Source organism: Erigeron canadensis, chromosome 7 (assembly GCF_010389155.1).
Source record: "Erigeron canadensis isolate Cc75 chromosome 7, C_canadensis_v1, whole genome shotgun sequence".
NCBI classification, from domain to species: Eukaryota; Viridiplantae; Streptophyta; class Magnoliopsida; order Asterales; family Asteraceae; genus Erigeron; species Erigeron canadensis.
Window position 1 is genome coordinate 20714156 of NC_057767.1, and position 12049 is coordinate 20726204.

Consider the following 12049-nt stretch of genomic DNA (forward strand, 5'->3'; position numbering starts at 1 on the left):
GATTGAGTTAGAGCTAGGGATAAGCATATGACCCGAAAATCTGCTACCTAGCACAGACCCGTCCGAACCCGACCCGACTCTCGAAAGGGTAATAAGCCGGGTCACAGGTTTGATTCTATTGCTCTGTCGGGTTTCGGACCAGGTTTTAACAATTGAAGAACAAAAGTCCTTTAAACCCAATAGCCTAACCGAACCCGTCCAAACTGATCCGCTTGAAATGGGTAACGGGTCATATCACGTGTTTAATTGTGTTGCTTTGTCGGGTTAAATCCAGGATCTTGACCCGTGTACATGCCGGTTGGGTTAAGCTAAACCCATGAACCGAATTTAATTGTGACAAGTCAGCTTGACTCTTCTAGAGAGGGAGAGTTTTTAGACCGAGAAACCGCGTGAGAAAGCCAAGGATCTGTCTCACTCTTGTTCTTCTTCTTCTTCATCATCATTATCTTATTCGTCATCACACTCATCAATCAAACAAATTTCGTTCCAAGGTTTGTTTCTTATCCTTTTTTTTTTTTCTTTCGTTTTTTATTTCCATTAAAACCCAACAGCAGTAATTGCTAATTATTATATATATTAATTTGATAATTTTGTCTACATATTACAAGTCTTTTATCCTTTTATTTTTCTCTAAATTATGTTTCAAGATTTATGAAACTCTACATAAAATCAAGTGAGCATCGTTTTAATTTTATTTTATTTTTGTATAGATTTATGCTGGATTATTATGGGTTTATTGTGTTTTGTTTTCTTTGATACTTTTCTTGATACCTATATTTGATTATATAGAGAAATGTATAATGTTTACTTATATTTATAGTAGTATTCTATATTTGTAGCAAAAGACCAAAAGGTCTTTAGTAGTGTTTGGTTTGAGATAAGCAAAAATTTATCTAAATTGATATGTAAGCTAAATAGATGGACAATTATCTAAATTGATATGAAGATTGAAATTCATCAAAAAGGTCAAAAATTTATGTTTGCAGTAACGCAATTTGTACTTTCAGAATTAGGTGTTACGTGCATCACGTAAATATCAACCAATATGGAATCAAAAGTATTTTTTTGTTTTATGTACATGACAAAGTTGATCACCTTTGTCAAAGCAATGCAAATGGTGAGATAGAGGTAGCACGGACGCACCAAGGTCTGACTGGTCTTTTGTTCGACTAGTGGTAAGGCGTTCGAGAGCCTTAGAAGGCCAAATAGGAGACCCGGGTTTTCGAGCTTCTTTGAGTAAACATTTTGGGACAGCTAAGGAAAATGCCTAGGAAACGGCCACGAGGTCAAGTAAATTAGAGCCTTTATACTTTCCCGGGTACCATTAACAGGGACCCCTCTCCGTTTTCTCTTATTGATGTTTTTTAAGCCGTACTTTGATGGTTGTTAGGTGGTAGTTTGAGTATGCATTTATGTAATTTCGTCATTTCTTAGGATTCATCATACATGTTGGGCTTATGAATATTGTTAAAGACTTAAAGTACTTTACCCTGTATAATTTTATGTGCATCTTTCATAACTAGACCTGGCAGCTGTGAACTTAAACAGTGAATTATGGCTAAGATTAGGAGGTGGGAAAGTTGTTAATGATTAAAGTAATATTTTTATGATTCTTTATCAACTCATTCAAGAGCTGCTTTTTGCGAGAATCTTCTTTCTATCTTTGCTTTTCCTCTCCCATCTCATTCACTTTTTATCTTTATATTACTTTAAATCTTTTTTCCTTGGTTACTAAGCTATCAAGATAAAGTTCTACGCTTTTATGGCTCTTAATTAAACCCGTTATTAAATTCTAACATCAGTTGCGCTCTGTGCATTTCAGATTGAATTAAATGTCATTTCGTAGCATAGTTCGTGATTTAAGAGATGGGATCGGGAGCTTATCTAGACGGGGATTTGAAGTGAGAATTTCGGGTCTTAATAGAAGCAAGTCACTAAGTGTTGCTCATGAATCAGACACCCATGACCACCCAGATCTTGTAATAAGTAGCCGATGGGATGGTCTTCCTCCTGAACTATTAAGTGATGTCATTAAGCGATTAGAGGCAAGTGAGAGTACTTGGCCTGGTCGAAAGCATGTTGTCGCTTGTGCAGCAGTCTGTCGGTCATGGAGGGAAATGTGCAAAGAAATTGTTAGTTCTCCCGAGTCGTCAGGAAAGCTTACATTTCCGATCTCTCTTAAACAGGTAGAATTATGATACTCAATTTTTTGTATTTGATTCTTTTACGACGTGTTTTAAATTTTAGATTATTCTCGATGTTGTATAACACAAGTGCACTAAATTACAGCCGGGCCCTCGGGCTACTACCATCCAGTGCTTCATCAAGAGAGATAAAGCTAATTCAACATATTATCTTTATCTTTGCCTTAGCAGTGGTAAGTGTTTGCTTTTCTTTAACGTATTTCTTGGTTTATTGTAATTATTTAGCTATTTCCAGACTTTTTGTTTCTAGTGTATACAATATGGGTTTGAAACTATCTTGCATTGCATGATTTATAGGGTCTTTTGATTTAGGTTAAAAGTGATTCTAATAAATCAAAGGGCCAAGTAGTCAGGTATGGATAATTAAGTTGGTTCAAGCTGCAAGAATATTAATCTAATTAACGGTAAACTAGATTTATGTATACACTTTTTTTGTAACCTAATTTGAGTCTTTTGCTCCATCTAAGCATTTTCTTTATTCACAAAAATTCCTTTTTGCTTAGTGTATTTATATAAAATCTTACATTTCAGACTCATAAACACTCAATCGGCTGACTATTTAATCATTGCAATTACAAAGATCTTAGAAAAATTGAGTATTACAAATCCAAATATCTTAACAGAAACACATCCAAACGCTATCTTGTACAACACCGTTAGCTTATTATCTGATTCTGATTATTTAAAAGTATATCACTTTTAGAACTCACATCGAAAATGCAATTCAATAACGGCAATAAATATAATGACTATTTTTCAAAAAAAATAAATTAATATAATGACTATGGTCCCATAAAATATAATGTCTGACTTAGTATGCAATTCACTGTAAGCTGTTTACAATGGTCATATGTATATACTAACTTCAATAATAGCAATGGTCTCGTAATATTCTGGAGCACAATGACTATCATCATATTTTGTAACATTGTAGCTTCAAAGTTAGTTAAGACTTAAGACTTAAAATTTATAATTACTGTAGGCAGCGTATTCAGCTTTCCATGATATCTTGTCAGGTTATTTGAGCTCTTTGTGACAAGATTATAAAATTTTTTTTTCTTTAATTATGTTTAAGTTAGAGTTTGTTTAGGCAAATGCTGACAGTTTGTTATGTTTGCACTTTTGTAGCATTGGTAGTGGAGAATGGAAAGTTTCTTCTTTCAGCCAAAAGGAGTAGGAGAAGTACATGTACAGAGTATGTTATTTCAACGGATGCGGATAACATTTCAAGGTCAAACAGTGGTTATGTTGGAAAAGTGAGGTAGAGTACACAATTACCCTATGCATCTTTGGTCACTTGTATATTCACCCACTAGTGTAGCAAGGTTAGAATTTACATTGAAGCAGAGTTGTTAATATTGACTCATTTAAATATTGACGGGTTGATTGATTTGGGCAGTATTCTATCTCTAATGGGTGAAGTAAATATTATAAAGAAGTAACATCTATATTAGACAGAGAAATTTGTTGATAGTTTCTCAAGTGTTTTTTTTTAATGCATTTAACCTCCGATCATTTTTTTAATGAATTTGATCACTACTAATTCAATACCTGTTTTGAAAACCTCTAAATAACATTGTATTACTAAAGTAATTGTTAGGACAATGGGACAATTTTTTCAAATTTGGAAGCTGATGTGTTTAGAAATCCGCCAGTAGTATTTATGTTAATTTGGCAAAGGTGGTCTTTGTTCAATTAAGTAGGACACTGTATCTTTAGAAATAGTACTTGTGCATGATTCATGCGATTTAAAGGGGTTACATCTTTATAACTTTTGTTGACGAGCCAAAATGTCTTTTGATTTTGGTTTTTGATTCTAGAGTTTTCCGAAAAGGTAGTTCATGGTTTGTTTTTATCATTAACAGGTGTATACATCTTTTTACTTATAAGTTTGAAAAAGATATTACTTAGTTTATTTGTCTAAATTAATGGCTATTTAATGAACATTTTGGGCATGCAAATTTAAAGATGTCATTTAGTTTCCACAATGTTCAACTTTTTTTTTATTTTTGAACAGACAATGCTTAACTTTTTAATTTCTCTCTTTTTTTTTTTTTTTTTTTTTGATATTTGTTGAGCAGAGTATTTGCAAAACTTTATGTAAATAAAGTGTCATTTGATTGAGTGTTACTCCCTCTCTGCTTATGTAGTACAACTGTACAAGAAACCAGTCATATATGTTTTAGACAATGAGGTGGGCTTAAAAGTCATCATGTCTATACATTAAACTAGAATGTTTTGTTGTATCTAAAGGTGGAAAAATGAGTGGGTTGAGCAGTCAGGTTTAGTAACTGATTAAAATGGGCTAAATTCTGTGTGCGTGGTAGTGGGTCGGTTTAGTGGATCTGACATAAGATTTGACTGTTGCATTAATAATCTACTATAAGGTTTAGCAGGTTTTATGCATTAACACTACATGTTGGGAAACTTACGACACATTGGACCAGTCAACCTCTTTCTTTTTAGGTGAACCTTTTTTATTTCACCCCTTTATAAGTTAAAATATGAACTCGGCTCATTTATAAGAGAATGACAAAATGGTTAAAAGTGTCACTAGTTGAACCCTCACATGATACCTCAATAAATCTTGGATATGATTTAGATTTCATAAATTTTGTTTGCAGATCAAATTTCCTTGGTACGAAGTTCATAATTTATGATTCCCTACCATCACATAGCACTGCCAACATTGTCCAACCTGGGCGGTCAACTTCAAGTCGCCGGTTTTCAAGAAAAGTTTCACCGAAGGTTCCATCGGGAAACTTTAACATAGCTCAAATCGCATATGAGTTAAATGTATTGGGAACACGTGGTCCACGAAGGATGAATTGTATGATGCACTCGATCCCGGTGTCTGCCCTAGAACCTGGCAGCGCTAGCATTCCTGATCACACAAACCTCTTTCCAAGCTCCTTTGAAGACTCATTCAGAAGCATCTCATTCTCCAAGTCAATTGACAACGGAAGTGAGTTTGGCAGCGCCCGGTTTTCCAAGATTGCAGGCCTCACACAAAATGGAGAACAAATGAAAAGTGAACCATTGATATTAAAGAACAAACAGCCACGGTGGCATGAACAGTTGCAATGTTGGTGTCTTAATTTCAAAGGAAGGGTAACGGTTGCATCCGTTAAGAACTTCCAGCTGATTGCTGCTATTCCCGCCCCTCTTCCAGTGGCAGTGGATCCCCAAGTGCCATCACAAACTAGCCAACCTCAATCGCATTCATCTCATGATCAGGTGCTTTTGCAGTTTGGTAAAGTAGGAAAAGACATATTTACTATGGATTATCGGTACCCTTTATCTGCATTTCAAGCTTTCGCCATATGCTTGAGCAGCTTTGACACAAAATTGGCATGTGAATAATAAGAAGGTTTGACTTTCCCGGTTCTTATAAAATCCTGTCCAAGAATTTGCTCAAATAATATGGGAATGAGCTGCTTCTTGTATTAGAAGACCCTTTTTCATCCTAAATATGTAATCTTAGCTTGCTGTTGAAGTTGTCGCCACAGGTTTATGTTTATTATAATGTTGGCTAACTTATCCTTGGATTAAAAATGTTCATAATTAGACATGTATCCATTGCATTTGTAATTTCGAAATTAAAAGAGATTTGTGCATTACAGGCGCCCAGCTTTCTGGAAACCTTTGTTTAGTCCTATTAGTATTAGTCAACGGTGAAGAGATGAATTTATCAGACAGGTAGGGTAACATTTTAAAATGAGCAGATGTGTAAATGCCATCTTATGGAACTTTATAAATAACGATACTGGTGTTCAATACCGTTTCAAATTTTCAATAGGCATGTCTATCTGCATTGCAATCACGATGACAATGTATACCACTAACATGACCTATGAAGTTGTGGTTATGCAAGAACTGAGTATATTTTGGCCTTGCTAGTGCTGCTTTTAATTTTGTGTTTGTATTTCAGTTTTTTTGTAGGGTCTATTTTTGTTTTGTTTTACCTCTTTTTCTTTTTCTTTTCCTTCTCACGTTGTTATATAAAGTACTTATTTTGTTCCATTTACATCTTACTTTGTTTTTTAGTTATTTAAAGTGCTTATAATGGTGTTTGTGTGGACAAGGTGGAAGCACTTCGGGGTCGTTAGGATTGTCCAATAAAAGAGATGGTGTGGTAGTGGTGTGGAAGTCTCACGGTGGGTGTATTTACCTTGGAAAGAGTTTGGTGGTGGTGGTGGTGGTGGTGTGGTTAATATTTTATTGTTTTCTTTTGTTTTGATTGGTTGTTATAAGATTGTGAGCTTTAATTTTTGGGGTTATTGTTATAAAAATTGTGTGGTTGTGTTGTGGTCCACCTCGTGCGATAACATCACCACTACTGATGCTCCTATATCCAATTCCATTGTTAAGCAGTGAATATTTTATTTTAACGTGGATAAAAAATTTATATCTGCCATATCAAAAGCTCACTCTTTAAATTTTATGGTATGTGTACAACTATTTAATGTGTCTTAACTACAGCCCTTAGGGCTGCTTTTAGCAAAACTTTGTTTTAAATAGCATGAACTTTTGTTTGCGTTTTTCTTATGGTAGTTATTTTTCTTTAAAACGGCCATTTAGTTGTGAGCGATCAAGTATCCATTGTAAGACCGCTCCTTATAATCACTTCGGCGCACGCCGCCGGTGAGGCATCGGATGCTATAAGCACCGGCGCGTCTAAGGCCGGAGTCCAGTCGTTTCTCCCTTTTTCAGACGCAGTTTCAGAAGTGTTTTGGGGCCAAGGAGCTTTTGATTGGTTCGAATATAAAAAAAAGAAAAACAATTTCTAACTTTTTTCTTTTACAATAAAAATTGTTTTTTTACCCTTTAAACTCTATTTAAACTCAACAAACACAACCATTTCAATTCGTAACCATTTTAGTATTCTGGATTATGTATTGTTTTAGTATTGTAATGTCTTTTAAGTATTTTAATTAAAGATGCTTACTTGTTAATTTAAAAACAACAGAAATTTATTCATAATTTAAAAACATTACAAACTTATTAAAGAGAAACATACAACATAACAATTCCTAGAACACATTTAATAAGAACAAAAATTTATTCATTCATCTCATAAACTAGTTTGGCCCATATGATCAGATGGTTTAAGGTGTTAACCGCACAGTCAAGTTGTTCCAGAGCAACTTGATCTTGTCGATATTCCCTTGCATATGAGTAAAATATTGACACTCAATATTAGAACAATACCCGCTTTGTAAAATATCGATTTGTTCTCGACACCATTTCTTTTTTGCATTTAGTTTTCGCATAACTACAATAAGTTCCTCTTTAAACAATTGTGAATCGAGGATATGAGCCATGATACTGTCATGCACTTCATCAACAGTCATTGGTGATTTTGGGTTTGTAACATTTGATGAAGAAGCCAATTCAGATGTATTAAAGTTTGTGTTTTGGTAAAAAAATATTTGATAAGGAGTCAGTATCTATAGGTAAACTAAAAGACGCTACTCCAACGTTAAAAATTTAATATATTTACACAATTAGTCCCTCCAACGTTCGTATTCGAAATATTCACACTTTCAGTCCCTCAAAGCACCAAAAATTTGAAAATATTTACACTTCCAGTCCGTGAACGGCTAACCTGAAGGTCACTCTATAAATACGACCCCAGGGCACAATTCAGTTTCATTAACATTCCAATTTCACTCTATTACAAACTTAATCTTTCTAACCCTGATGGCGTCCTTATCATCAAAGAATGTTAACCGTCCTCGTAGGACTATATATGAGATGAAAACACGAATCATGGCTAATATCAAAGAGGAAACCCTATATCAAATAGAATTCTCTAGGGTTATGGATTACCTACATAAGAAAGACGATAATGCGAGCAACAGATACATGCAATACAAGCGCTAGGGCGCAACGTTTCAAAGCAAGAAGACCACTATGCTTTGTTTTTACCAGGGGAGATCAACAAGGTTAAGAGGGTAGTCAATGATGTTTTTAAGGTCGGTCACACGTTAAATGACCAATGCACTACGGCCGAATCGTACCACGACAACTGCGGGGAAGACAAAACCATGTGGAAGTCAAATGCCCGCAACACGACAAGTGATGGCTCGACGAAAACGCTTACCGTGGCATAGAAAGTATGTCAATAGAAGATGATGAGTAATCGTAGCATTATTATGTATTTTGTGTTTTTATCATGTATAATCTTTTTTAAATTATGTATTGTAATGTGATTTAATATTAATAAAATATGTTTGTTTAATTTTTTGAAAACGAAAAAATGAAATAATAAAATATTGGAAGAATAGAGTTATAAGAAGGGAGTGTTCTTGGGGTAGGAGAGAAAAAAACTGACGTGTCAAGAAGTATAGTGGAAGAATAGGGAAAAAAGTATAGGATTATAAAGAGAGGCCGAACATCCAAACCAGTGGCATGCAGACCTCGAAACATGTATGTTTCTTAGTTGTCAAATTCAAGAGAGAGTGATACTACTCTAAAGAGGAAGTCCATCAAGATCCCCGAACCCAAGACCTATTTTGTGAAGATTGGTTAGCATTTTATTGTTTGCTATAAGTAAAGGTTGTTGATGATACATTTTTTTTTTGTTAAATATATCCAAATAACATATTTACATCTGACTATACTACTAGCGAATTTTCCCGGGTTCAACCCAGATGTTTTAATTAAAATTATAAACTATAAAATATGCAAGTAATTTTTGTTATTAATATATTATAAATCGATATGTATGATGAGTTGAATAACATAATAATTATAAAAGGTTTGCAATAAAAGATTAGGAACTTTAAATAAGCATTAAGTGAGTTATTTTTAATTAAAAATAGTGTAAATTATTTATGACTGTAACACCCCAACTAAGGCGGAATGATGAGATGTACAGAAAGTCGAGTATTCAAAACAAAGGATTATAAATAACATTCACCATAGTTTTATTTGATAAAAGAATTTACAAATGTACACGCATGTGAACCAATTTCCAAGTACAAATGCGTCCACCGTACTTGAATATTAAGTTCACGAAACAAATAACAAGCACATGAAGTAGTATACTACAATGATCAAGGCGGATTCCATTGCCTATCACAAGGTTTGATCTTTGACTCCAAAGGGCAATGCAAATATTCATGAAGCATATAAATCCTCAATGCTTAAGCTTATTTCCTGAAAAGCATGAAGAAAAAGTGTCAACTACGAAAACGTAGTTGGTGAGTGCATAGGTTTTTATATAAATCTTGTACATCACCGTTTTAATACTTAGAAAAACTGATTACTATTACATTTCGAAATATCCAAACCATATGATCGACAAAGTTTTCATATCATGTTATCAAGTTTCCAAATACCATAATGTCATATCAAGACTTGGAGAATCTATAGTAAACTTTCAGGTTCTCATTTGTCAAATCATCATGAGAGAAAAAGTATATAAATTGATTAATCGTATATCACACCAAAATCATTCGGTTACCAAAATTATTTCAATATCACCAATTTCAACGTCTTTCAAGATATCACATGAGGGACGATACCCAATCCGTATGTCCAAACAATTTCCAATTATCAACAGTATTAATATCCCTTTCACTTAGCCACAAGGGCATAATTCAATATCAAATTTCATTTAGCCACAAAGGCATAATTTACATAATTTTGATGAGTAAATGCTTGAGCCACTACTACTACCATTTTATTCAAGTCCGATTACAATCCAATAATTCAATTCATAGCACAAGCTGTCAATCAAGTGCCGTAATAATAATTACAATATTGATAATGGGTCGTGCCATGGAGACGCCCGATTATCTTAAGGTAGTTAGAACACCCGGGGCCAGACTAGAAGTGGAGGTTGTCACGAAGGCAACCAACCTTCCAACGGTACGCTTTGGGTGGGCGGACGAAACCTAGTTGCGCAACTAACTAACTACAGGCCTCCACTTTCGGAGTAAATAGTAGTTTACCGAACGCCGCGGTTTGACAGAACTCAAGCTCATCACATAAATCCTTTATTATCATGGACATACGAAACAATTTTATTTCATACTCATACATCAAAAATCATTTCATATAACAAACCCTCTTTCAAGAAACATTGCATATATAGAAAGTAGTTTCATTTATCATGCTTTTCACCCCGAAAGTAAAACACATAAAAGAGTTTGAAAGGGGGCTATGACTCACCTTGATATGCCGCATATTATACTCATCTATCCAAAATGGGTACTTCCCATCTATAGCTTCCTTGACCATATATCCATTATGTTCCTCCATCATATTTCAAGCCAAGACTATCCCTACGATGGGACTAATATACATAAGTTCCTATCTTAAGCCATCACTTAGAAATGCCATTTTCATTATGTTGCTATCAATTGTGGGGTCCAAGTATATTGGTAACACTCGCATCATTTTGGTTGTAGAGATTGATGGTGTAAAAGGTTACTTTCATTACATATGTAGTTATAAGTTGTTAGATTTTTGGCACCTTGGCTTCATTTGTGGTTTTACTTGATATATTAGGTTATCATATAGAAATGTCATATTAAGTTGTGTTATTCTTATTCATCATTTGTTGTGTAATCGATTTTAGCGTGAATTAACATTTGTGATATCAATATATAGCTTGGTTAACATAATTACTTATGTCAATCTCACTAAATTATATTTGTTTTATTTTGATTACACTTATCTCATGAAATTCGTTTAAATGTTATGGGCCATTATCAATTGGGCCTTAGCTGTCATGGGCTTTTAAATGTTTTGGGCTTACATTAGTTATTGGGCTTTACCTTATTTGGGTTAGGTACATAATGGGTCATAGTGGTTATTGGGCTATAAGGCTTATTGGGCCAAGTGGGCCTACTGATTTGTGTTCCTTATGGGTTCATTATTTGGGCCGGGTTAGCCCATTATGGTTCTTAGTTTATTACATAGCCCATTATGCCATTTATAAGATTACTTACAAATTTTCTGTTTTATACTTTATTTTTAAGAAATGTTAGCTACTATGTTGGGGTCAAGACGAATTATTTGGACCTTCATGATTTTTACACAGTGACTTATATGTATCTAGTATTTTTGTGAATTTTTGGTGAATTTTTAGATGATGTTTGGTGTCCGTAAAAATTACCCAAACACAAACTGTCCCGAATGGGCACTGCTTGCGACATCAGAAGTTTTATAAAAGTTCTTGATGTTCTGATTGTTAGAAAAATCCCATGATTTTATTTTAACTTCAAGACACATTGAATTTAATTTCCACCAAGTATGACCTCCTGGAACCTTATGGATTAGGAGATAAAAATTGTTAAAGTTTACAAAATATTCAGACAAAATAACAGTTTGACCAGTTTCAGTAGAAAAATCATATCTTTCGTTCTGTTCAGTATTTTTGAGTAATTCCGGTTGGAGGTTAATCTTAACTCATTTATCTACAACTTTTATTTTGAAAGTTTTGTTTGAAAATGTCTGGAAATGCTCAGTTTATTCGTCCCAAGTGAAAAGATTATTTCTGTCAGAATTCTTCTTGATTATATCAACTCACCAATAGTGTTTGTTGCTTGTTTTAGCCTCTAAATTACCACTAACAAGATTATTACTTTATTTTGTGTTCCTCAACATCAAATATACAGATTTCAACTAATTTCAAGATCAACACATATCATTCATACTTGAACTTTTACCCAACAAAATCAATAAACTTAGTTCTTGCAAATATCATCCAAAAATGTGATTGCATGTGACCATCTAACCATTTTATGAACAAATCTCTTGGCAAATCTTTCATACAACATAAAAATAAGTTTATTTATGAAAATCACAGAATATATGTTCCATTTATATCA

The 12049-nt window shown here is 33.9% G+C and overlaps 1 protein-coding gene across 1 annotated transcript; it reads left to right on the plus strand.

The window, feature by feature from the left end:
- The first annotated feature begins 370 nt into the window (after window positions 1-370).
- LOC122607105 (tubby-like F-box protein 8) lies at window positions 371-5824 on the plus strand. The gene is made up of 5 exons (XM_043780023.1): window positions 371-491; window positions 1823-2186; window positions 2290-2377; window positions 3333-3465; window positions 4829-5824. The coding sequence occupies exons 2-5, from the start codon at window positions 1833-1835 to the stop codon at window positions 5565-5567; spliced, it is 1314 nt and encodes a 437-aa protein (XP_043635958.1). The 5' UTR covers window positions 371-491; window positions 1823-1832; the 3' UTR covers window positions 5568-5824.
- The last annotated feature ends 6225 nt before the right edge of the window (window positions 5825-12049 follow it).